The following is a 25,620-nucleotide window of genomic DNA, read 5'->3' as shown; positions in this document are numbered from 1 at the left end:
GAGCGGGGGCGGAGCGTGGAGCTGCGGGGGGCGGGGCGGGGTGGGGCCAGGGGTGGAGTCGTGAAGCCCAGGGAGGAGAGCCAGGGGTGGAGCCTTGGTGTCACGGGGACGAGTGGGGGTGGAGCCATGGGGTCGAGGGGGCGGAGCCGCAGTGGAGCTGTGGGGCCGCGGGGGCGGAGCCCTGGGGGGAGGAGCCTCGGGGGCGGGGCCTGGGGTCGAGAGCAGAAGCCCCGGGGCGCGATCCCGCCTGACCCAGCTGAGTGCAGCCGGAGACCCTGCTCACTACTGACCAGCATGTCCTTCGTCGCGGTGGCCGAGGATTCGGACTTCCCCATCCACAACCTGCCCTACGGCGTCTTTTCCACCCCGGGCAACGTGAGCTGCCGCACTCGGCCTCCGGGCGGGGACGGGAGGGCGCCGCCTCCGCTGGGACCGTCGCCCCAGTCCGGGAAACCTGTGGCCAGTGCCCAGCAGGCAGGACGCGGGTCTCTGGTTTCTCTGCTGGACGCGCCCCGCGGAGGCAGCCCCTTGCCCCAGGTCACGGAGGGCAGGAGGGAGTGAGAGGGGGCGGGTGGAGGCTTTGGGGCGGTCTCTGGTGGAGCCTCTGGCGCCCAGCGTTATGTGCCTCCATATGTGGGTCCTGGTAACTTTCTGGATGGGCACATCATTGAGCCTCTGGGCCTCAGTTTGTGCGGGCGTGTGCGGGGATTAAATGCGGAATGAACCTGCCCCGGCTCTCCCAGGCTAGCAGAGCAAGTGCAGCTGTTGTTTTGTAGGGTTGTTTTAAGTTTTTAATTTTTTTGAGAGGGAAAGAGAGCAGCGAGCTCAGGTGCGGGGTTGGGGGAGGGCAGCGGGAGAGGGAGAAGCAGAGGCCCGGCTCATCAGGGAGCCTGCTGTGCGGCTCAATGAGCTGAAGGCAGATGCTTAACCGACTGGGCCTTACAGGTGCCCCAATGTCCGATTAGTGCTGCTGAGCAGTCGAAGCCCCTGGTCTTAACTGCTTCCTCCAGAGTCATGTCGGTTTGTTACCTGTCCCCTGAGACACTGTGTTATGGCCACTGTTCATCTCGCAGGTTAGATCCTTAAACTAGGATTGGGAAAATGTTGAGGTCCTCAGCATTTTTAATAGCTTAGACTGATGAGTCCTTTGCTGGCCTTGAGCTAAAAGATGTCAAGTTAATCTCCCCCCAGCTAGAATTCTTTGAGCTCGAGGGTGGACTCCCGGGCATTCCCTTGCTGATCAGAAGGAGCCTTATGGACAGAAGAAGGAGCTTTCACTTAGTGTGGTCGGATTGGTAGAAAGAAATCTTTGAAAACTAGGGGTTTATCAGCAAATTTGCAAGAAGGTCCCTATGGAGGGACAACAGGTTCCCTTGAATTTATTCACGGTATGTTTTGCTCTGTAAACCACAGAAGCCCAGAATCTGCCGGCTCCCAGCAGTGTTCAGGAAATATTTGCTAACTGAAGCTCCTGGCAGTTTGCCCCTTCCCCCAGTGCAGATCTTTGACCCCAAGTGACAGGCCTTCTGTGGGCCCGTGTGCAGCAAATGCATGGCCTACACGAGGCCATGTGTGGTTTCACAATGGCCAGGCCTGAGCAAACATTGCAAGGCCCGGAAAGTTAACTCTTGGCCCTCTGGAGGGACAGGAATACAATGAGTCAGGTTAACCCTTGACCCATGTTAGCCAACCACACTCGTTCCAAGCTCTAGGGCAGATGACTCCGGAGGACTCCAGGATGACCGGGATGAACGCCCCTTGGAGGGTGGCTGGTGGCCTTTGGACCTGAGCCCCTGCTGTTGGCCAGTTAGAATGTGCAAAGACAGCCACTGAAGAGGCTGGAGACAGAGTCCCTTCCCATGGCCTCTGAAAAGCATGCTGCCCCTTGGGCATTCTGGAAGGCTCAGGGCGTCCTCCTGGGGCAGACCGCCTGAAGCTGTCCTGCCCTTGGTGGACTTTGCAGGGTCGTGGCTGGCTCTCCAGACTGGTCTGCTCAAGGCTCCTGTCATTCCTGCATTCATTCTCTCATTCAGGGAACACCTGAGAACCCCAAATCTGGGCCAGACTCTGGGAGGCGGTCGGGGATCAAAGACACAAGACACCCTCCCGCCATCTCAGGGTGCTTGGGTTTTGGTAGAACGCAGGAGGCTTTGTCTGTGAAGGTGGAATGATGGCCTTGGCTATGGGGACGCCGCCCGTGGTGGTCTGCAGCCCATGGCCGAGTGGTTAGACTCCCTGTAGTCTGGCCCTGCCTCTGCCTGGCCCTCGGCTGGCCCCAGGCACACTGGCTGCCATTCAGTTTCTGGAACATTCTAAGAGCATCTTGCTGCCTCGGGACCTTAGCAGGGATTGTCCCTTCTGTCTGGAATACTTTTCCTTCTACCCTGTGCGGGTCTAATTCCCTCTACCTCTTCAGGACTCAGCCTCAGTGTCACCTCTGATCTGTCTCCCTGCTGCCCCCCAGCCAAACCTATAGCCCACGCCTTTGCTTCTGGACGGTTGGCACCCATCCTTCCCCTGTCCTCGGTGCTTGAGTGACCTTTGTGTCCTCCTGGTGTGGAGGTGAAGCTTCATAACTGTTTTTATCTGAATGGATGTCGGCCCTGTGACCTCGAGATAAGAGATTTACAGACATGAATTGAACTCCCACAGCAAACCTGCCATTCCGTTACTGTCCCCATTTCATGGAGGGGGACACAGAGGCTCTGAACGGGTAAGAGCCCTGCTGCAGGTCTCACAGCCAGTAAGAAGCAGAACTGGGGCTGGACCCCACGTGGGAGAGTTTCCCAACCCCATGCTTTTCTGTCTTCATCAGCCTGGGCGTGGGGTAAGGCTTTCCTCTCAACGTGGTCTGTGGGAGAGAGCCTGGGGGCAATGCATGTGCTTTCTCTCGTGGTCAGACCCGTGGGCTCTCTCTTCCCAATCTGTCTCCCTCACATGAGGCAGGGGACCCTGGGCCCTGAGAGGACTAGGGACTCGTCCCAAAGGACAGGATGGTGAGTGACAGAGCGGTGGGGACTCGGGTCCTCGATCCTGGCCAGGAGCCACTTCCCATGTAGCACTAAAGAGTTCAACTCTCTGCATTTTTTGTTTTTAGTTTTTATTTTTTAAGAAGATTTCCTTTTTAAGCAATCTCCACACCCAACCTGGGTATCGAACTCAGAACCCCGAGATCAAGAGTCACAAGCTCTACTGATGAAGCTGGCCAGGTGCCCCTTTCCCTGGCATTTAAAGTAGACTGACCCCTGTCCTCAGGTCACAGCTGGGCACACAATAGCGCTCTGGGCTCGGCTTACAGCCGGGGAAGCTGGCCCCGCGCTTGTCACCCGGTGTCGGAGGTTGCTCTCGCGCTGGCTCCTTCCTACCTTCAATGGGCCTGGGGCCAAGGTCAGAACATGGCTCCAGGGTCTGCGTGCACACCCCACGGAGGGCGGCCACTGGGGTCCAGGAGCTCATCCATCGTGTGCGTTGCCATCTGCCTAAGGGGGAGGCTGGGGCCCGAGGAGTCAGAAGTGCCGCCTGGAAGGAGTAGCCAGGCCCCCAGGCAGGGCTGGGTCATGGTGTGGCTGTCGTCTGCCCCAGTCCCAGGGCCCAACGGGTACCAGGAGATGGCCACCTCCTCGAATCCTGCTGAAATGAGCGGCCAGTGAGGAGAAGGCCAGCCTGTCATCCCACCTCCAGGCTCTCTCTGGAGCTGAAATGGCAGAGCTGGCCGTCCGGGAGAGCTGCGAGCTCGGCGGTGCTTGGGTCTCTGGTTCCTTGTTGACCAGCAAAGCTCAGGAGCAAGGGCCAGGAGTCAGAGCTGCAGCTGGGATTTTATGTCCGGACCCACATGTTCTCAGCACCTTGGCTTTGTGGCCCCTCATGACCTGAGCTCCGTCCCATTTGAGCCAGAGCAGGCCTCCTTTATCCAAGCTCCTGGCCCTCAGCCCTGTGCCTGGGACACTCTGCTCTGCTGTGCAAAGAAATTCCCCTGAGGGAAGGCCTCAGTTAATCCCGGGAAATAATCCCGCTGCTCAGTGAGGTGGTGAGCTCCTCATCACCAGAGGCATTCAAGCAGTACCCAAGGAACTTCTCTGGGGACTTGCCTCTGTAAGGGGCTTGGACTAGGCCTCTTGCACCTTCCCCTCTCCAAGGGATGTTGGATTTATTTCCCATTCAGTGAACATAGATTCTTTCCTTGTCCTAGAAGCAGAGAGGGTCGCCGGTTCTGCCCGGGCAGAGATCCCTGGGGCGGTTCAGTCCACTGGGAGACAAAGGGGGTTGGGGTCAGGCGCTAAGGACCCAGTTCCTCAGTCCCTCTCCTTAGAGGGCCATCTAGAGGGGGGCCCCACGGGCTCTTGACTGGCCAGATTTTTCGGGTAAAGAATCACGCCTGCCAAGGCCTTCCCCAGCGCTGATCAAACCGTCTCCCTTCCAGCCAAGGCCAAGGATCGGCGTGGCCATTGGCGACCAGATCCTGGACCTCAGTGTCATTAAGCACCTCTTCACGGGGCCTGTCCTCTCCAGACACCAGGATGTCTTCGATCAGGTAGGACACTGACGCGGTGTATCGGCTGAGTTTGTTACAGACGGCACCAGCCGGGAGTCAGTCTCAAGTCCACGGCCCTGTGGGGTGGACCTGACTTTACGGCCATGGAAATGGTCAGGTGCTGTGACGTCATCCGTTCCATGGTCAGGAAGGAGGACAGTGTTTATTGAGCATGTCCCATGTGCGGAAAGCTCCACACACGTCTCCCGTCCCTCTGGCGCAGGACTCGGATCCTTGGTACCTGGTGGGGCTTTCATTGGAAATGAGCCACGAGTCTCCCATGTCACGTGGCTACTAGGATCGGAGCCCCGAGACCATGGTGCCCCGCGTAGGTGGGGTGCGTGGGGACTGAGCGCCCGCAGATGGAGCGTATGCTTCTGGGACAGGAACACAGCCCCCTTCGGCGGTCCCCGGCAGCACCCAGCACTGTGGCTCCCAGGCTTTGCCAATCGTGTGTAAACCAAGGGTGGCGGGGGACACTTTCCCCCGGGGCCAGAGAGAAAGTCCTGGCTGTGTGAGGGCCCCGAAGGTGGCCAGCCCCTCTCCTAGCCTCCCGCATGGGCTGTCTGCCCTCTCTGTCCCCGTGCAGCCCACCCTCAACAGCTTCATGGGCCTGGGTCAGGCTGCCTGGAAGGAGGCGAGAGCGTTCTTGCAGAACCTGCTGTCCGCCGGCCACGCCAGGCTCCGGGACGACACGGAGCTTCGGAGACGGTGAGGGGCACGCGGACGTGACGCGGGCAGGTGGGGAGGAGGGGACAGTGCGGTCACGGCCATTGTGAGCCACCGCTGCATGCTGGCGGTGGGGCTCTGGGCCCACCGGGAGGCCCCACGTGCCTGGACTGGAGGGTCCCGGCTGGGTCTGGCCCACCCCTGCATCAGCACCTTCCGCGTCCATGCGTGGCTCTCAGAGAAGGAGTAATTTGGCTTGTTTTCTAGAGAGGAGGCATCGTGGCTCTCACGGGCCCAGGCCCTCCCCAGGAGGCCTGCTGCAGCCTGCTTGGACCCTGGCCAGCCTGGGGTGCTCACCAGAGACCAAGAGCAGGATTCCCGGGCTGGTTTGGTCCGAGCCTGCGGTGGACTGCCAGAGCAGGGACCCCCCTCCCCTTTTGCGCTTGACCTTGAGGGCCCTGATTCTTGCACTTGACCTTGAAGGCCCCGATTCTGTGTTGCAGGGCGTTCACTGCCCAGGCTTCGGCTGTGATGCACCTGCCGGCCGCCATAGGTATGTAGGGTCCCTGCACCGGAGCCGCTCAGGGGGCCAGGATGGCTGGAGGGCTGCCTGGGGGGGGTGGGAATGGGGCGGGGTCCAGGGCTCTACCCCTTGCCCTTCACGGACCCAGGCTAGTCTGAAAGCCAGAGCCCTCGTCGGGGGTTGCCGGCTACTGGAATTTGCAGTTAGCACTGGCTCCCTTGACAGCAAATCGCTCTGTACTCGAAGCCACAGGACATGCTCCCAGCTCATCTGTGAGTCTGAGTCGGGGGTTTGAGGAAAGAGGGTCCTGGAGAACCCCGTCGGAGCCCCCGGCAGGGGGTCTGGTGGAGGTTTCAGTCGGCGAGTTGCCCTTGTGCAGACTCCCTTAGCTGAAGCAGAGGGAGGCCCTGCACCCTCTGGGTGCTGGTGCCCCTGTTCCGGGCTTTGGGAACCCAGGACTGCGGGGCTCCGGCAGGCCTTGCTGTGCCTGCCCCGTTTGTCTCTGCAGCCTGCGTCCTCGCACAGCGTCCGGGGGGCCTTCCTAGTGGGGAATGTCCTTCGAAGGACGGGTCCGTGCGTCAGGCCTTACCCCATCCTAGGGTGTGTGGGTTAAAGCAGCTGAAGTGGCAGAGCACAGGGCGCGGGTCAAGCCGCCCGCCTCGCCCGACTCTCCGCAGCCGCCCCTCCTCCTGCCGCCCGTGTTGCTCCTTTGGGCAGCTCCTGTGGGGGCAAGTCCCCGCCCCCTGTGAGGACGGGGCCTTCGGGACGGCTGCAGCCCGGCCCCGCCCGCTCCTGAGACACCAGCCGCTCCGCCCTGCGCCCACGCCAGGCACCCGCCGTCTCTCTAGTGCCACCTCTCCTGGAGGCTTCACGGGACGGCCTCTCGCTGCGCACGAGCCTGCCTGTCCATCCCAGCCTCACCCGAACTCCTTCCCTGGGTCTCCTGTAGCCTTTACTTTTTGTTAAGGAGAAACGAGCTTTTCGTTAAGGCGGTCTCATAGAGATGGGTTTGAATCGGGGTAAAATACATGTAAGACACAAGTTACCCACTGAGCGACGTTGGAGTGAACCTTTCAGCGGCATCGCACACTCGACCCCGGCCCGCCCGTTAGCGGGGCTTCTGGAACCGCGTGCCTGTCCCGCGAGGGTGGGGTGTCTTCCCGTCCGCCACCCTTGCCGGCCCCCGCCCGCGATCAGGATGTGGACTTACCCCAGCTACTGGAGACAGACAGGCAGTGGGAGCTCTGCCAGGGCCCCCTCGGGACCGCTGTGTGCCGGGCTCCTGCCAGGGCCCTGGGGTCTCACGGCGGAGTACGCAGCCCTGAGTTCCTCCCGAGTGGGCGCAGGGACATGCGGCCGTCCCTTGTCACGGCTCAGAAGACGCCGTCTCACAGCGTTTTCCAGGATTCCTGTTGGAATGTCTGCCGAGGGCCGCGGTGACCCCCGCGGGGGCAAGGGAGCACGTCTCTTTAGGGCTGGGATCGGGATCGGGATAAGTACTTATCTATGTATTTATTTACCAAAGATTCTATTTTTAAGTAATCTCTACCCCCCAACGTGGGGCTTGAACTCACAGCCCTGAGATCAAGAGTCCTACGCGTACCCTCCCCGAGCCAGCCGGACGCCCACCATGATAACGCACTTTATTTGGGCATTTCGTGCCCTGTAGGGTGGGGCCTGGGTGTGACCTTTCTTGGTTTTGGTTACGGATTTCTTCTTCCCAAGAATCCCTCGGCTGTTACCTCTGGGGTCGGACTGTGAAGGCTGTGCGCCCCCTTCTCCACCTCCGGGCCATAGAACCTGTGTCCTCCTCCTCCCCTCCCCCTCTTCTTCCCTTCACTCCTCCTCCCCTTCCTCCTTCTTTCCTTGTGCCCCTCCTCTCTCTCCCCCTCCTCCCCCTCCTCCCCCTCCTCCCCCTCCTCCCCCTCCTCCTCCTCTCCCTCCTGGATCGATCCTGCCAGAAAGAGTGGGGGAAAGGTCCTCACAGTGTTGCTAGGGTTTGGACCCAGACAAGCAGGGAGCAGGTGCAGCTCAGAGGCGTGGGGAGCAGAGCCCTGGGCCGGGAGCGGTGAGGCAGGAAGCCCCGGGAGGGGGAGGGGTCCGTGGTCTCTTTCAGTCTTGGCTCCTTGTTCCTCGTGGTTCAGAACAAACCGTGAGTGAGGCCCATTTGTGCGGCGTCTGGAGCCGGGCTTTGGACTGCGTGGCTGGGGTGTGCTCCCGGGACCCGGCGTGGCCCAGACGCCTGGTGGTCCCGTCTCTGAGACCGACCCTCCCTGTGCCGGGCAGCCGGCCACCCTGGGGACCTCTCGCGTCTCCCTTGCAGGTGACTACACGGACTTCTACTCGTCCCGGCAGCACGCCACCAACGTGGGGACCATGTTCCGCGGCAAGGAGAACGCGCTGATGCCTAACTGGTGTGTCAGGCCCCAGGGCGCCCCCGGTGCACAGCCGGCCTTTCCCCTTCCACCAGCCCGTTTTCCCAGGGTCAAGAAACCAGGGTGGGGTGGGGGACCCACCACGGCCCTCCTCAGAGGGACCGCCCCTCTGTCCTCTAGGCCCCTTCATCCAGAGAACAGGGGCCGGAGGTCCATCCCCGGGCATGTGTGGCCCTTCTAGGCTCCTTCCTCCGTAAGCCGTGGGTTACGGCTCTGTGGGCGCCTCGCACCCCAGCCTTCTCCGTGCCTGGAACTTTCTCAGGCGCACCCGTGCTCTTTGCCAAAGTGTGGTCAGCCCACAGCGTGAGCCGGGTTCATTTCTGGGATCCGCACGGGGGCTGCTGGGGTCTCCGAGGCTGGGACCACCGTTAGCCCCGTCTCCTGGGGCGAATGCAGGCTGAGGAGGGTGCGCTTGCCCGAGGACAGATGCGGCCGGGGCGGCTCCTGACTCCCAGGTCAAGGCCACGCGCCCCACTGGGAACAGGGAGCCAGATGCTGTGTTGTCCCCTGGGGTGGCAGGAGACATCCCTCGGAATCGAGATGAGGGAGGAGGAGGGGCAGAGACAGCAGGTTAATGACCCAGAGATGTGCAGCGTCGAGGCCGAGGCCGCAGAGCAGGGCGGGCGAGTCCAGGGCAGACCGGGCTCTGGGGTGCAGGCTCCGGGCCGAGTCGGGCAGCCGGGCCGTGTCGCCCGCAGGTGGGAGCGAACGGGCCTCTCTCCGGTGTCGGGGGTGAGGTGGCCCACGGCTATGGCCGTCTCACTCTCTGAACGTGTCCTTTACCACGCGGGGTGTGGGTGCGCCCACCCTGACTCCCTTGCCCCAGGGGCCAAACTCTTGCCGGTTTTCCATACTCTTCCACACATTCTGGCCTTCTCCCTGCCCGCTCCTCGGTGCAGCCCCTGCTCTCTCATTAGTCTGGAGGAACGTTCTGCAGGTCATAGACACGGACCCTTCGCTGTGGAGCAGGGTGAATACTTCCTCCCGGCGTGGCATCCTCTTACTTTGCTGTCTTTCCCCACACAGAAGCTTTACACTTACGTAAAGTTGAACATGTCCGTCATCTTTTAAATGATACTCGCTTTCCTGCCATCCTGAGGCTTTATCCAGCCCAAGGACTTGGGAGATAGTCTGCTTTGCTCTGTGCACCTCCTGGAGCCTTATCTGGCCCAGGTTTAGACGTGCGACCCACCTGGGACGTCCCTGTCCGCCTGGTTCTGTCCTGTGGTCCTGGTTCTGCTTCCTGGACAGCCGCACGACTGTGCTAAACCGGTGGCTTCTGACGACACACGTGGAGCCCTCGGGGCTCTGGGGGCCGGCCTGGGGCCGAGGTTCTGGCCAGGCTGTGCTCCCTCCAGAGCCCTCAGGGGACAGTCTGTGCCCTTGCTTCTCCCGCTCTGGGAGGCTGCAGCTGACCTCCAGAACTTTCTCATCTGGGACAGCTGAGTCCCCGTGAAGCACTAGCTCGCTGGCCCCTCCCCGGCTCGGGGTGCCCCGCTGTCCGCGACGGCTCTGAAGCAGACTCGCGCCAGCCTTGCCGAGCCGGCAGCACGGTGTCGCCGCGGCTCCCCAGAGTCAGGGCGGGGCCAGCCCCTCCTCCGGCGTTTGTGCTCACGGTGGTCCCTGTGCACGGCGTGCGTGTGTAGACCACACCGTGCTTATCCCTTGGCCCGTGGATGGATGCTTGGGGCGACCTTTGGGCTTTGGAACCACGTGTATGTGTGTGCGCTCCTTTTGGTTTCTGATTCTGGAACTATCGAAATCTCTTCTGCGGCGTGTAACGGTCGGCCTCCCCCCCCACCCCCCCTCAGGCTGCACATTCCCGTGGGCTACCACGGCCGCGCCTCCTCCGTCGTGGTGTCCGGCACCCCGATCCGCAGGCCCATGGGCCAGATGAGCCCCGAAGACTGTAAGTGGCCCCAGCGCCCGGGCCTCACTGGTGTCTGCTCTGTGTGCCCACGTGGCCGGTTCCATGGGCCCGGCCCCCAGCACAGCCTCTCTCTCCTGCCGCCCTCCAGCTAAGCCGCCCGTCTACGGCGCCTGCAGGCTCTTGGACTTGGAGCTGGAGATGGTAAGCCGGGCCTCGGTCTCCATGTGGGTGTCCCAGCGCAGCCGCACGCCCCGGGAGGGCCACCCGGGCTCCTTCCCCTGCCTCCGTGTTCGTGAGCTTGCGAAGGGGTGACCGGCAACGTCCCCCGCAGTCCCCAGAGTCGCAGGGCTCTCGGGCGGACACGCCCCGAGTGAGGGAATCGGAGCGCTGGGTGGCGTTCTGTTCCTGAGTCACCAGCGGACGATGGACAAGGTGCCCTTAGGGACACGCGGGGAGCAGGGTTAGGGAGTGATTGGCTGAGGCAGGCCCTGTACTTCCGCAGGAGCCAGGCATCTGCACCTGCTCGTCCCAACTGTGTGAGTTCTGTATGAACGGACTCTGTGCGACGGGGTTGCCCGCCCCCAGCTCCCCCCGGCCCCCCCCCCCGGCTGCGGAGCTCGGGCCTACGTAATGTCAGGACCGTGGCTGTTTCAGGCCTGCAGGTTCTAAATTAAGCTTTTTATTTGAGACGCTTGTAGAATGACACTCAGTTGTAAGAAATAACACGGAGAGCCTCCGAGCACCCTCCACACGCTCCCCCCGGGAGGTCGCGTCCCGCACGGCGGCTGGCACGCACGTCGTCTCCGCCCAGGACGCTGGCATGCATCCCCGAGCACCCCCACACTGCAGGGCTGGGCACTCTACCAGGGGCGCTGAACTCCGGGAAGTCCCCACGGCGGGCGGAACGAAGTCAGTGACAGGGGAGGAGCTGGACCAGGCCGGAAGACTCTGGCGCAGCTCTGTGGGCAGCGAGAGGGCAGGAGCGGAGCCCCGTGGGGGCACGCGCGGGCAGGTGGGCAGCAGGGAATTCCCACCTTCCCACCGTCGGCACCTGTGGTTTCAGGTGGCGTCCTGGCGACCTGTGAGGGTCCAAGACGGCAGGTGGGGGAGGAGGTGTTGTGGGGCCGCCGGGTGGGGCTGTGGGAAGCCAGGGCTGGCTGGAGGCAGGCTGGATCCCTGTCCCTCCGGTCGTGCCCTGTGATTCTCCACGGGTTCCACCCAGAGGCAGGAATGCGTGGGCACTTCCCTACAGCAAGGCCTTCCCAGCCAGCCCCCTGCTTCCTGCGGCAAGGGTGCCCTGCGGACTCCGAGAGGAGTGGGCCAGCCTGGTGGCGCCGGAGAGGCAGGGGGGAACGGGGTGGGTCTGAGGGGGCCTGCTGGCCGCCGCCCCACCTGTGTTGGTCCTGTTGGCGGTGGACACCAGGCCGAGCGATGTGCGGAGACGGTGCAGGGTGGGGAGCACGGACGACCCACTCTCGGTGGTGCTAAGATTCTGCAGAAATCGGTGCCCCTGGTTTTTTAAATTTTTAAATCTCGATTGAAAGATTTGCTGTGTTGAAACTCCGTCACAGAACAAATCAAACTGACAGGTTTTGCCAGTGCCACAGCCGGTTCTGTGTGTGTCTGACCACTGTTTTCCCCGTTTCTCCCTGTGATGATGTCTCGGGCTTCTGCTGGTTTCCCAGCACCGTGTTGGGGACGCCTCTGCAGAGGGGGAGGGTGGCGGGTTGGGGGCAGTGGGGGATGCCCTCTCTGGCCCTCCTGGCTGCATTATGGAGGCCGGCTTCTGATATTTTGTGACACGATTAGACACCCCGGGATTTCTGTCCCCCATAAGCCGGCGTAGCTGTGATGCAGAAATGCATGTCGTTTCATGTCGTAGCTGAACTGCAGCGGGGGGAGCAGACGTGCAGGGGAAGGGGCACAGCGGCCTGGGGCTTGCTGGGGGTGGGGGAGCGGGGCAGTCACAGGGTCCAGGGCGGTCAGGAGGCCGTGGGTGGTCCCCACTCTCCCAGGGTGACCCGCTCTCCGCTCAGGCACATTCGTGACTTAGAAATGCAATGGATTCATAGCCTACCTGGGTTCCCGGGGCAGTCCTGTCCCTGGCCCGGCTTGGAGACGCCTGACTCCGGCCTCCAGGCCAGAGCCCCCATTGATCAACTTCTCCCCCGCGCCAGGCTTTCTTTGTAGGCCCTGGGAACAACTTTGGAGAGCCGATCCCCATTTCCAGGGCCCATGAGCACATTTTTGGAATGGTCCTTATGAACGACTGGAGTGGTAATTACTGGGGAGGGCGCGTCCTGAGGCCAGGCTCCCTGTGCGTGCCCTGCTCTGGCTGAAGTCTGGGTGCTGGCCGTGTCTCAGCAGCCGTGCATGGTTTCGGGGTCTGGTGCTGGCCAGAGGTTGGGAGCGTGGCTCGGGGGTCACGCAGACATCTCTGCTCTGAGTCCCGGGCCAGTTACCACCCTGCTCTGATCTCTGGTGTTCCTGGAGACAAAACTGACATTTTCGAGCACCTCTGTGCCCAACCCCCACCGGGTGCTGCAGCCCTGTGTGCCCCCGTTCACAGGGATGGGCTCAGAGACCATAGTTAGTCGCTGGGCAGAGATTTCAGACTAAAGCAGCTCGTTGTCACAGTGGCTCCTGACCCCTGTGCCGAGTGTCTGAGTCCCCGCCTCCCTCCCACCCCCTCACCCCCGGAGAAGGATGAGCTTCCAGCTCCTTCCTGGGGGGATGCCTGCCTGCTCCTTCTCTTTGCTGTAATCCTGTGCAGTGACATCAAAGGACCTCTGTCCTTGGCCCTGAGCGCTGTTGCCCGTGGTCCCCATGGTCCCGGGCAGCCTGGCTGGGGTCGGGCTCTGTCTCCCCCGGGAGAGGGAGGACAGAGCCTTGGGGCGAGGCCCTGCTCGGCCCTTCTTCTGCAGCTCGGGACATTCAGAAGTGGGAGTATGTCCCTCTCGGGCCGTTCCTCGGGAAGAGTTTTGGAACCACCATCTCCCCGTGGGTGGTGCCCATGGAGGCCCTCATGCCGTTTGTCGTGCCCAACCCGGAGCAGGTAGGTGTGGGCTCTGCGGGAAGCTGCCCCGCGGGGCCTCTGCCTCGCCGGCAGCTTGCCCACCAGCCGTCCACACTGGGGGCATCTGCAGCCAAGCTCGGTGCCCCCCGTGGGCCCACGTGCTGGGGGACCCCTTGCTGTGACCCCAGGCAGGCCTGGCACCAAGCATCCTGCCTGGGCTCTCCCCGCTCCCCGCACAGCTCTTGGGGGAAAACACAGAATTCAGCACCCGTCGGAGTCCTCGGAGGCCAGCAGGCAGGGAGAGAAGGGGTCCTGCCCACGCCGCCACCTTGCACAACTTCGCCAATCTCCTCTCTGTGCGGTGGCGCCCCCTGGAGCCCCACTTGTAGAGTGCAGCCTGGAGCCAGCCTGGGTCCTGGTCTCAGCCCCACTTTCCAGGCCTCCCGCCTCTCCCCCCTGGACACTTGGCAGCCCCCCGCCCCTCCCCGCGCTCTGTCCCCTGCCTCCCATGTCTCTCCGAGGCCCGATGCTCCCAGCCCTCTGCTGCCCCCGCAGCTCCCTCCTGGGGCGCCGGCACCGCACGGCCGTCCCGCACTCCCATCTGTCGTGTTCAGAGCTTGGAGTCCCCCTGCGAGCTGATTCCTCATGAGGCAGCCCCCCCGCCCCCCGCTGCATCCCTCCTGCCCCTCTCCCGTCCACCTTCCTGGGAGCCGGCCCTTCCCAACACCGTCTCCACGGGGCCTGTTACTTATTCGAAGTTTTCTTTTAAAGCAGGTCCCGTTTTCAAACTCAAATAATGTATTTAGAAAAGGAAGGGTTTTTTGTTTGTTTTTGCTTTATATCCCTGCCTGTGTCACTAGCCAGCAAGTTAATCATAAAAAGAAACCCGTAACTGTTACAGTCACCCCAGATTACTCGTGCGTTGCGAGTCCGGGGACACGGCGGTGGGCGGCCGTGTGGACTCCGTGGCTGGCCGTGGGGCTGCCTCCACAGGGCCTGCTCCCTGGCTTTCTGGGGCAGTTCTGGTCTGACCCCTGTGCCTTGAGCTGTGGGTGGTCCTCCCCTGGCTTCTTTCCTGAGCCTAGACTGTGAGACCACCCTGGTCCCTGCTGTGTGGGGGTCTCCTACCTGGGGGACTGGGGGGCCCCGTGCTGGGGGAGCAGGTGCTGGTACGCCGTGGGGGCCCCCCAGGCCGGCACCATCTGTCAGCAGCCCCTGTACTGTGCTCTGCCCTCATAGGACCCCAAGCCCCTCCCGTATCTGCGCCACGACCGGCCCTACACGTTCGACATCAGCCTCTCCGTCGCCCTGAAAGGTACTGCCATGGAGTCGGGTGGTGTGTCCAAGGCCTCGGTGGGCTCAGGTGGCCGTGTGCCATTGCCCAATCGCTCCTGAGCCCCTGGGGGGCAGGGACGGGGCAGGGACGGGGCAGGGAGAGGGCAGCACCTGCTGCGGGGGGTCCTGCAAAGGGAGGAGAGGGGTGGGATACCCCGTGCTCAGAGGACACCACAGAGGCCCACAGGGCATCAGCGGCCTGTCGCTGCCAAACGGCCCGGGGCCCGGGTCCTCCCGCCTCTGCCTGAGTCCCTCGCCGCCCGCCAGCCAGGACCCGCCCAGCCTCCGCGCACGCCCCACGCTCCATCCCGGGCCTGTTGGAAAGCCCGGCCCTGCTCTCTGGGGCCCCACAGCAGTCCCCCACACCCCACCCTGGGTCGGCTCCCAAAGCCTCGCAGGTGGGGCCTGCGCGCCCTGGAGGCTTTTCGTAGAACATTAGTGGCAGGTGTGGGGCTCTGCAGGCCGTGGCTCGGCCCGCCCCGCCCCGCCCCGCCCCGCCCCGCCCCTGCTCCGCTCTGGGGCTCTGCCTCTGCGGGTCGTGGCTGAGTCTGTCTGCCCCAGGGTGCTGTCTGTCCTTTCATGTCACACTGCGGGGAGATGAGGCTCAGAGAGGACAAGGGGTTCACCCCAAGTCACATCGGGGGCAACTGGCCAGGCTGAGAGGAAAACCTGGTGTCCTTGGATTTAGGCTGGTCTCTTCCGACCCACCGACCCTCTCTGGGGCCCATTTCTGTCTTAGGCTCATCTGTCAGCCTAGAAACATCCAGGGGAATGCCCAGTGGGGGACGGGATGATTATCAAGGAGGCGTGGTGTCCAGAGACATAGAAAGATCTAGAGGGGGAGGACTGAGTTCAGGGATGGCTTCCAAGACGCTGTCCCTGCCCCAGTCCTGAATGTGGTGTTCTCACGGCCCCAGTTGGGATCTGGGTGACAGGTTTGGCCCGGGGTAGGCATGGGGACCCTGACCTGACCTCGGCCAAAGAGCACACCTGTTCTGTGCAGTCTTGGAGGGGAAGCCACGGCCAAGGTTTCTGAGGGAGTAAAGGGTTTTCTAGGTGTGAGCACGGCTAATGGCCTGGGGTCCCAGCCTGGTTCATAAATCCTGCTGACGTACATCGTGAGCCTGGCGCTGCCCATCTTGGGGAGAGGCAGACAGGCTCCGACCTGCCCACGGTGTCCCGGCGCTCGCCCCCGGGCAGGTCCCCGCTCCGATGTGCTGTGAGCTGCCCGTTTCACGGGCCACAGAACCACTTACCTTACAAGTGGTCCCCCTCCCCGATCCAAGGAGTCACGTCCCCTTGTTGACAGTGCTTGTGTTTCCAACAGGAGAAGGAATGAGCCGGGCAGCCACGGTGTGCAAGTCCAATTTTAAGGTGAGTTTTGAAGCCGGGCTGACTGCTTCCTGGAAGGGTGGTAGGTGGGGTCGTCCTTCTGGGAAGGAACCGGAAGCTTGCTTCCATGCTGGGATGCGGTGATGGCTCAGTGCGTGGGGCTGGAGCTTCTGTGGCCCTATTCCTTTCCAAAGAGACCACGAGGCCACGGAGATCCGTCCAGATGCAGGCCATGTGGACATGACTGGTGATTTCCTTGGGGGAGTGATCAATGTTCATGTAAGGGTCCATGGGCTTCTTCTGTCCTGGTGGGGGACGGATTGATCCGAGCGACTTCCATCTGCTTTAACCGAGCTTCTCATCGAAGCGGAACACACACGCAGGAAAACCTACAAATTCAGAGTCAACATCCCTGCATGGCCAGCAGCCGGGCTGGGGAACGGGAGATTTGCAGGCCCTCCACGGCCCCCCGCGACCCCCCTCCAGTCATGTCATCTCACGCCCTCCCCCCGCAAGGGGACCTTTCTCTGGACTTGTGTGGCTGTGCGTGAACTCGACCTTCTGTTCAGTTTTATGGGAATGAGGGTACAGCGCACGCTCTCTTCCCTCCGGCTTCCCTTGCTCCCGAGCTGTGGCCGGGCGGCTGGGCCGGGCGGCTGGTCCTTGTGGCGCTGCCGTCGGCTGTGGTCCGTTACTGTCCGTCCACCGGACTTTCTGTCTCCGGAGACAGCCCAGCACCGGTTCTCCGCGCCATGCTTGGTGGACGCACGCGTTGTTTTCCTCTGGGGCGAGGACAGACTCCCTGGGAACAATCCAGTACAGAAATGGGTGCGCGGGCACTTTCCGGTGGGGTGTGTCCAGGAGCGCCGCCGCCGGCTCGCACAGCCCACGGGTGTCTGCACTCAGACGCGGTCCCCAGGAGCTCGAGGCAGCCCGCACACCCCCCGCAGCCCGTCCCCTCCTCGCTGCTCGTCCTGCCCGGTGGGGCTGCCCTGCACCTTGGCCCTCAAGCTGCTCCAAGCCCTGAGCGAGGCGTTTGTGTCTCGCCAGGGAGTCACACAGCTGGGCACCTTTTCCTGTGTTTTCCGCACACGTGAGCATTCTCCGAGCAACAGAGTCCTGCCTCCTCTAGTCTCCCTTCTAACGGGGCCTTGTTTGGGGCCCTTAGGCAGCTCAGACATCAGGGGGCAAGAGCTCATTCCAAGTTCTCCTGCATCTGGATGTGTGGTTCCAGGAGCGGCAGATCTCAGTGGCTGTGGGCGCGGAGAGGCATGGGTGGGCATTGCCTCTGAGCGTCTGGGTGGCCCCGTGGTCCTCGGCCCCCTTCCCCAGGCGGAGCCCCCTTCTTGTTCCTTCGTTCCCAGGCCTGCCTGACATCCTGCTGGCTCTGGGCTTCAGAGCCAGGGAGACAGGGTAGACACGGAGTATGGGGAAGGGGGTAGGCAGAGAAGCCTCTGCTTATTGAGGTCCGAAAGCATGCCAGCTCGGGACCCCAGGGTATTCACAGGGCAGCAGGCAGATGGGCAGGTTGTAGACTGAGCATCTGAGCAGGGAGAAGTTCGGCCTTCTTGGAGAAGGCGGGCTGGGGATGCCTGAGGGAGCAGGGGAGCTGAGGCCAGAGCACAGCCAGGATCGAGGGGAGGGGGACCCCGGGAGGACAGCTCGTGGTTGTTGTGAATGACCGGGGTGAGCTGGTTGGGGCACCGGGAGAGAGCCCAGGGGAGGCCGTCTGTCATGGGTAACTGTGCAATTGCCAACCAGGAGACTGGGGTGAGCCACCTCCCTGTCCCCGTGTCCCTGCCCACAGCACATGTATTGGACAATGCTCCAGCAGCTGACCCACCACACCGTCAACGGCTGCAACCTGCGCCCTGGGGACCTGCTGGCTTCTGGAACCATCAGCGGGCCGGTGAGTCTCTGAGCCTTGGGCGCTGCCCGCGTAGACAGCCTACTGTGCACACAGACCTGAGGCCCTGAGCACGTCCTGCGGAAGGAGCTTCCCCCCGACCCTGGGGCCGCATCTTACAACTCCTCCTTCTACAGCTTCATCCGGGGTGCGGTGCATGAGGGGTTTCCTTGCCAGGTGCAGACCCAGAGACATTGTCTCCTCTGCTTGGGGGACAGACAGACACATGGGGGGAGACAGGGAGTGGCCGTGGCGTCTGGCCGTCACCGGCTCATGTGCACCCTCCCAGGATGAGATGGCCCCTCTGTGATTGCCCTGGGCCCCCCGTGCCACCATGAGCCCGTGGAAGAGTCATAGAACCTTAGGGGATGGTGCCTGTGCCTGTCGCTTCCTGACCGCAGCCCGCGGGGCGCTGGGAAATCTCTTCCCAGTGGGAGGGCGTCGGGCATGGCAGCATCTGGGTTCACTCACTGCAGCCCCCGGGGTGGGCAGAGGCCTGGGCACCCTGTCCCTGTTCCGAACAATGCCAGGAGGGCACGGGGCAGAGGTCCCACCGAGGCAGGGTCTTTGAGGGGCACAGCACCCTGTCCCTGCCCGGGGCTCCTCGGCTTTGCCAGGCATCCGCTCTGCCCCCGACACGCTCACGGAGATGTAAGTACATGTGAGGCTTCCCTCCCCTTGCTGTGACGAAGGAGCCGGAGAGCTTCGGGTCCCTGCTGGAGCTGTCGTGGAGGGGAACAAAGGCCATTGACCTGGGGGACGGACACACCAGGAAGTTTCTACTGGACGGCGACGAAGTCATCATAACAGGTGAGGACGGCCCGGCCTCACGGCTCTGTGCGTCTCCCCTCGCCTGCGGGCTGTTTCGGCCGTGCTGCGCCCCGGGCGGGCCCAGAAACCCTCCGTCCGATCTCATCCCCGCTCTGGCTTTCCCAGGCCACGTCTGCTTCTCGTGACCTTCCCCCCAGCCTCGGGCACTGGGGACTTTAAACCTCAGATCCCGGGACCGGAAAGACCCCGGGAGTCCCACTCTGCCTCCCTTTCTCCTGAGCAGAACTGGGGGGCAGTGGCAGGCCCCCACGGGGTTCTGGGATTTCCAGTGCCGGGACCCCGTGTCCTGGGACCGGGCTGAGCTAGGCCGCTCTGCCTGCCGGATGTTACCACTCGAGGGGAAGGCCCCGCGATGGCCAGCAGCGCCCTCTGTCCCGAGTGCACCCCAGGTCCCACTGGCAGTGTGACCCTCACCGGGTCCTTGACCCTCCTGGAGTCTGCTGCCTTGTCTTTATTTATGTACATTTTATAAGATTTCACGTGTCTGTTGGAGACAGAGATCATGAGAGGGAGGCGGGTCAGAGGGGGAAGTAGGCTCCCCACTGAGCAGAGAGCCCCGTGCTCTCATGGAGATCATGACCTGGGCCGAAGACGGACGTTGAATGACTGAGCCCCCAGGCACCCCTGTTCTCGCACACCTGCTGGGAGGCCCGTTCTGGGGTCCAGTCATGAGTAAGGCAGATGCAGGGTCTGGTCTTCGGGAGCCCCTGGCAGGGTTAAATCGCTTGCCGGGGGCCTCACTGCCAGTAGGGGCTGGGACTGAGGTCCCCACGCGGGCAGTTCTCGTCGGGACCCTGACTCCGAAGCCCTTGCTTTCCTTACCAGCATCGCGCGTCTCTCCAGACCCGTGTTTGAGAACGCTCACGTGCGGGTGCGCGGCACGCCCAGTGCCCGTGCTCACACGCCGAGTGCCACATTGTCGCCCTACTTCCTTGGCCCCGTCCTCGGGCCACTGTCTCTTCTGTGGGCCACCCCTTGACCCCATTCTGTGGGTACAGGGTGCTGAGCGGCCTTTCAAAGCCTCACACCCCCTCTGTGCAGCTGCCTGGCCCGAGCCACCCCTCCATGCCGGGACTGCCGGCGTGTGTCCGGCCGCTGCGTCTGTCCTGCCGCTGGACACCGCCTCAGGTCTGTGCTCCTGTCCCCCGTCTGCTCCGGGCCACCTCCTGGCTCCCTGGGCCTCTTGCTTCCGGTGTGCACCTGCCGCCCCTCTTGATGCTACCCTGCCCTTGGGGGAGCCGCATCGGACACCTGCGTGCCCCTGGGCTCCCATCTCGCTCAGCCCCGGGCATGCCCTTAGGACACCGGATTCCGGTTAATTGTGTGCGTGTGTGTCCCGGCTGGACTAGCAGCCTGGATTCCTTCCTCGGGCTACTGTCACAGATGGCCACACACCCGCTGGCTTGAAACAACAGAAATTCACTCTCTCCCAGTTCCGGGGGGCAGAAGTCTGAAACCCAGGGGTTGGCAGGGCGCCCTCCTTCTAGTGGATCTCGGGGAGGACCCGCTCCGGCCTCAGCCGCCTACTGGTGGCTCCCGGTGTCCCCCGCGGCCACATCTCTCCACCCTCTCCGTCCGTCCTCACCCAGATTCTTCCGCGGCTCCCGTCTTGGTGACGCGTTCGCGATGGCCGTTAGGGCCCGCCAGGGTCATCCCCGCACCCAGGACCCTAACTTACTCACGCCTGTGGAAAGTGCAGTGTGAGGGGCTCCAGAGCCGAGCGCCCCGGTTCTTCGGGGTCGTCGGTCAGCTGACTGCACGGTGCTGCCAGGGCCGGCGGCGGCCCCGCGGGTCTCTGCAGGCTGACTGTGTGCGGACGCACAGCGGGAGTCGTGTGCTGTCGCTTGAGTAAGCAACGCGGAGCTGGTAGAGGAGGTGCAGGCAGAGCTCGGGCCTCCCCGTCCCCACGGCCCCGTCACGGCCCGACTCCAGCTCCGCGGAGGTTTGCTGAGAACCTGCCGGGGCCACCCGTGTCGCAGCGTGCCGCCGCCCGGACTCCGTCTTACGCTCACGGGAGCCCCGGCCCGGGACTCGTTGCCCCGGTTTATGGAGCAAAGAGCTCAGGTTGACAGTGGGCGGGCTGCTTGCTGGCAGGAAGCTGGGGTGCAGCTCCGGTCCTCTCCGTGGCCGTGGACCTCTCTGTGGCCTCGGTCCTGTCTGCGGCGAGTCTCATCTCCAGGCTTTGTTTGATGCTTCTGGACCCATTGCAGGCCCTTGGCCCTCCTTTCGTGTCTAGAGCACCAAGCCCGAAGCGTTTTCTGGAGTTCTGGGTGGGGAGGGAGGTGGAGGGGAGACGAGGGACGGCAGCTTCGGCTCGCTACCCCTGCCCCGGGCCCCACCAGCCATCAGGCAGCGGCACCAGCCGGGGCCCATGTGGCCGTGGGAGGGTCTCAGCCCCCATCGGTGCAGCCACACCACTCCCTTGCAGCCCCGCAGCTCAGGCTGTGCGTCTGTTTGCTCCCCACTCTTGCTCCGCGGCTCCCCCAACCCCAGCCAGCCCCGCAGACGGGGTCCATCCTCGTGCTCCCTCCGTGGCCCACTTGTGGGCGGGGAGGCCTCCCCCGTCCGTGGACCGTGCCCCGCTGTTCTTCCCGCCGTGTCCCCTGGCCCCCACTGCCCCATCCCCTGCAGGATCTCCTTTCTTCTGGTGTTGATACAGACTCTTCCCTGGGATCTATTACCTTGGACCGTTTCCCCAGGAACATAGAGAAGGAGAACGTGCCGTGTGGAATCAGCCCCATCCTGAGCCCAACGCTCTTGGGGGCAATCTTGACGTCGGACGCAGTGCGGCACGAGGCACGCAGCAGCGTGGTGGTTCAGGGGGCGCGGGCCGCAGGCCGGGAGCCGCGTGTTCCCCACACACATCACCACCTGGGCTCCCGCGGTGCCATTATTCTGGTTTACAGAGAAGCCCTTGGAGGTCCTGGGCGGTCAAGGACTTGGACCAGAGCCACACGGTGTGCAGGTGGCCGTCCCAGAATGCAGCCGATGGCCGTGGGACACAAAGCCTACCACTGTCGCCCTCCGCAAAGGTTGCGACCCTCCCCCATCTGCTTTCCGAGGTCGTTTCCTCTGGTTTGGTTCTGTGCTGTGATGTAGTTGCGCCCTCCTGACGCTCCGGTGGCAGAGAAACCCCTGGTTTCAGGCCCGGCACTGCTCCCTGAGGCTGGTCCCACGCCCCCCGGGCTCTGCTGTCGGGAACAGTGTGTGCCTGGAGGTGCCGGCAGGAGCGGCCTTCTGGGAAGCTGGGGGACTGGGCTGCACCATGGATTTGCACCCCCTTTGGTGGGATGGAGCGGGGAGTCGGCTGCAGCTAGGTGTCCAGGGAGGGCTGGGGAGGTCCAGCCCTTCCAGAGAAGGGGGAGGGTAATGCTTTCACCTTCGCTCTCAGAGTTGGTGCTGGCAGGGGAGAGGCAGGGGAGCTGGCTCTGACCTCTCGGGTCCCTCTACCCCTGCATGGACACACTTGTCCCAGCTTCTCCTCTCTAGACCCGGGAACAGCATCCTGGGGGCTTAGGGATGCTCTGGGGTCCCTCCCCAGCTGGGTGTGGCTCCTTTTGTCCTCTGGCCCCGTGGGCTCAGCCAGGACAGCTCTGCCCTAGGGACGTCCCGCAGGTCCGCAGATAACCTTGGTTGTGGTGAGCGGGAGTCTGAGATGCCGCTGAGCGTCCCGCCATGCACAGCCAGCCTCGCCAGTGGGGACACCCGGCCCACGCCGTCAGCAGCACTGTCGGGGGGAACCCATCTTGGCCACCTGCTGCGCAGCGTGCGGTGGGAGGTGTGGCTGGCCTTGCCCACGGGGACGGCTGGTGGGGAAGGGAGACAATGGAGTCGTGGGTCTGTGTCCAGGAGGTGGGTGATGCCCTCGTGGGACCGGGGCCGGGGCCACGTGATGGACTGAGTCAGGGAGGAGGACGGGCATCAGTTCCTGCGGCTCGCCAGGAGGAAGGCTCTCGGAAGAGGCTGCGTTCTGACTTGGTCGCTTTGATGTTTATGTTTTCTCATGGGTGCTGGACCCTTGTGTCCTCGCATCCCAAGCAGGCACCAGAAGGCACAGCCCCAGACTCGGAGCCTCTCCCCAGCAGGTGGGGGTGTCTGGCGGTGGGTTTGTGTGACTCAAGGTCATGGCCAGCCCCTGCGGGAGCCCCTGGCGCCACCCCCTCACCTGCTCTGGCCTTCAGGAGGCCCAGGGCCTGGGGGGAGGCGATGCAGGCTGAGCGGCCTGGGCCGAGGCCTGACCGTCCTAAGTCTGGGCGTTTCCATCCGCCTTCTCTCTGGGGCCGCCCCCGGGGCCCCTTTAGAACCCAGCTGTACTGTCCTGTCTTGCTGGAATCTCCTCCGTGAGCTGCAGCGGCCTCAGAATCAGGCTCCGAGTCCTTAACACGGCTCGTCAGGGCTCCCGGTAGGCAGCCTCTCTGGGGCTCACGCGGCAGCACACGCGCCCTCGGCCTGGGGCTCCGTGCCGCGCAGCACTGTCCCCGCGGTGGTGAGCTCTTACCGGCCCTTCAAATCCCGGCTCAGGTGCTCCCGGCTCCTCCACGCCGGCCTCGCGGAACCCCGCACAGCGCGCCCTCTAACGCCCATCTAGCTGGGCCTCCCCGCTCTCCAGATGCCCCCTCCCCCCGCCTTTCCCTCCTCCTGTAGAAGTGGGATCGGAGGCCGAAGCCCACGTCGGTTGAACCTCAGGCGTCTGTGGGAATCAGGCAGTGTGGCCTCTGGTGCATTCAGAGACCTGGGCTTTGAACCCAAGCCCCCTTGGGGGAGGGGTGGCCCCCATCAGGAGAGCTGCAGAGCCCGTGCTTCCGAGGGCCCCCGATGGCTGGCCGTGCCTGGAGTGCCTCTCAGTCCCCCCGTGGGTCTGCTCAGCTTCTGGGGACGGTGGTTCTTCCGTTGGAAATAAGTGTTTGTCGTTCCTGCGTCGGGCCCGGCGGACCGGGCTCGGGCTGTGCTCCCCCCGAGCCCAGCAGCCTCGTGGCTAACCCTGTCCTTCTCCATCCCAGGACACTGCCAGGGGAACGGGTACCGCATCGGCTTTGGCCAGTGTGCCGGGAAAGTGCTGCCCGCCCTCTCGCCCGCGTGACCGTCTCTGCGTTGCTGGAGTGAGGAGCTCCCCACCCTGTCTGGGCGTCAGCGGCCGTCTGTGGGGCTGTGGGCCTGGTGCTTCATGCAGGGGTGAATAAAGCCCGCGTGCTCGGCCTTCACACTCTGTGCCTGTGCCGTCGTGGTGTGTGAGCGTCACGCGTGCCCTTGATCTGCTCCAGGGGGCTCTTGAGAGACACTCGTCTGTTTCCTCATTCTTGAGTGATGCGCATCCACGTCCTTCCCATCACACGTCCCCTGGAGCGTGGAAGAGAGTGGCGCCTGCACTAGTTAGGGTCCTCGGAGGAACAAACGGGAAGATCTGTATGTGTACAGAGATGTGGCTCGTGTGATTGTGGAGGCTGACAAATCCACAATTTGCAGGGTGGGCCGGGAGGCTAGAGACCTAGTGAAGACTTTGAAGGTGGTGTGGAGCGGAATTCCCTGCTCCTCTGGGGAGATCGGGCCGTTTTCCTCACAAGGCCTTCGACTGATTAGACAAGGCCCACCCACATTATGGAAAGTTTTACTCAAAAGTCCACTCACTCAGATGCTAATCTCACCTGAAAAAATGCCTCTGTAGCAACATCTAGACCAATGTTGGACCAAACATGTGGGTATCATGGTCCAGCCAAGTCGACACATAAAGTCGTCACGGCACCCCATAAACCCAGTATACGTTAGGGGCTCACTCATGAGGGTACATGAGGTAAGGACTTGGTCCACGGGCTCCATGGCTGTCTCAGCACATTGTAAACCTCAGGCAGAGCCCCCAGGTTGTGGACACACATGCCTGAACTTGGAGAGACCAGAAAGGGGGCTGTTGGCTCGATCTGCTTCCCTTGTAAGCCCACGAGAATCGGGAGAGTGAGCCCTACCCATGGCAGACAGGCAGCCCCAGACCCAGCTGGGTTCCTGGTCCACGGTGACTTCTCTTGAGATGACAGACCTCACGGCAGAACCTGGGAGCAGGGCTGAGCGGTCAGAGTCTGTCCGTCAGATGATGCCACCCATTCGTTCCTGAAATCTTTGTCGGGAGCCCCCTCTGTGTCAAGCACTGTTCTAGGCACAAGACATGCAGCAGAGCACAGAACCACCCACCCTCAGCCCTTGTAGGGGGCCTTTCCAGTAGGAGAGAGACAGACCGTAAGCAGAGGGACAAGGAAGACAGACCACGTGTGAGGTAGCAGTGAGTCTCTGGGACATTGGGGATTGTGGGTGTTATCATAAGCAGGTGGTCAGGGGAGGCTTAAGTCTCAGGTTCTCAGTGCTTTCCTGCCAGGCAGCCAGAGGGACGGAGGGAGCCAGCTGGATGGCTATCTGCAGAGAGAATGCTCCAGGCCGAGGAGCTAGACAAGCAAAATCCGGAGGATGAAGTGTGCGTGTCACTTCTAGGAACATTGAAGGGCTGGTGTTTCTCCCTTGAAAGCATTCAGGGCCAGGAAGTCTGGATTTTGTGGCAACACAGTGTCCCGGAGAGCCCACAAAGCCTATCCTCAGCATGTGGTTTTCATCCTCAAGGCTGCCTCGTGGTACCAGAGGCTGCTGGAGCTCCAGCCACTGTGCCCACATTCCAGGCTGGCAGAGAAAGGAAATCAAGAGGCGGAGGGTGGGGGTGGGGGGCGGATAGAACATCCCCTTCTGGCTGAGTTATGTCAGTTTAAGCAGCCTCCCTCTCTCTGCGATGAGTTCCACATCACACTTCTCATCCGATTTCTTGGGCAAGAACTTAGTCACGAGACAACACCTCATTGCAAGGAAGCCTGGGAAAGCAATCTTTGAGCTGAATGCATTGTTTCTTCAGTTAAAACCAAGCTCCGTGGCTAAAGAAGAGGAGAAGAATGGGTACCGGGGGGCCGCTGGCGTCTCTAGAGCCCGCAGGCTGGGAGTCCGCACGCTTGGACCTGCTCGCGCAGCGGACTCTGACAGAGCCGAGCCCTGGGCCAGAGTCTCCAGTCTTGGCTGATTTCAGTGGCAATCCTGTATCGCTCAGATGGCCAAATAGTCTTTCTTTAACAAAGGTCTGGCATGAACTAAAGGCTTGTTGAACCTGTGGATGGGGTTGGCAGATCTAGGGGCTGGTCCAGCTGGTC

General features: G+C 62.8%; 1 protein-coding gene across 1 annotated transcript; it reads left to right on the top strand.

Annotated features, from left to right (window-relative positions):
- The first annotated feature begins 204 nt into the window (after window positions 1-204).
- FAH (fumarylacetoacetate hydrolase) lies at window positions 205-23,649 on the top strand. Its single transcript, XM_044230194.1, has 14 exons — window positions 205-375; window positions 4,421-4,531; window positions 5,121-5,242; window positions 5,704-5,753; window positions 8,047-8,137; window positions 9,970-10,067; window positions 10,177-10,229; window positions 12,206-12,305; window positions 12,953-13,083; window positions 14,284-14,359; window positions 15,707-15,753; window positions 17,519-17,620; window positions 18,310-18,427; window positions 23,449-23,649. Exons 1-14 carry the CDS (start codon window positions 295-297, stop codon window positions 23,526-23,528), a joined length of 1,260 nt encoding a protein of 419 aa, XP_044086129.1. The 5' UTR covers window positions 205-294; the 3' UTR covers window positions 23,529-23,649.
- The last annotated feature ends 1,971 nt before the right edge of the window (window positions 23,650-25,620 follow it).

This window comes from Neovison vison, chromosome 13 (genome assembly GCF_020171115.1).
Source record: "Neovison vison isolate M4711 chromosome 13, ASM_NN_V1, whole genome shotgun sequence".
Lineage (NCBI taxonomy): Eukaryota > Metazoa > Chordata > Mammalia > Carnivora > Mustelidae > Neogale > Neogale vison.
Note: the sequence above shows the minus strand (reverse complement) of the source record. Positions and strands in the feature narration are given on the sequence as shown.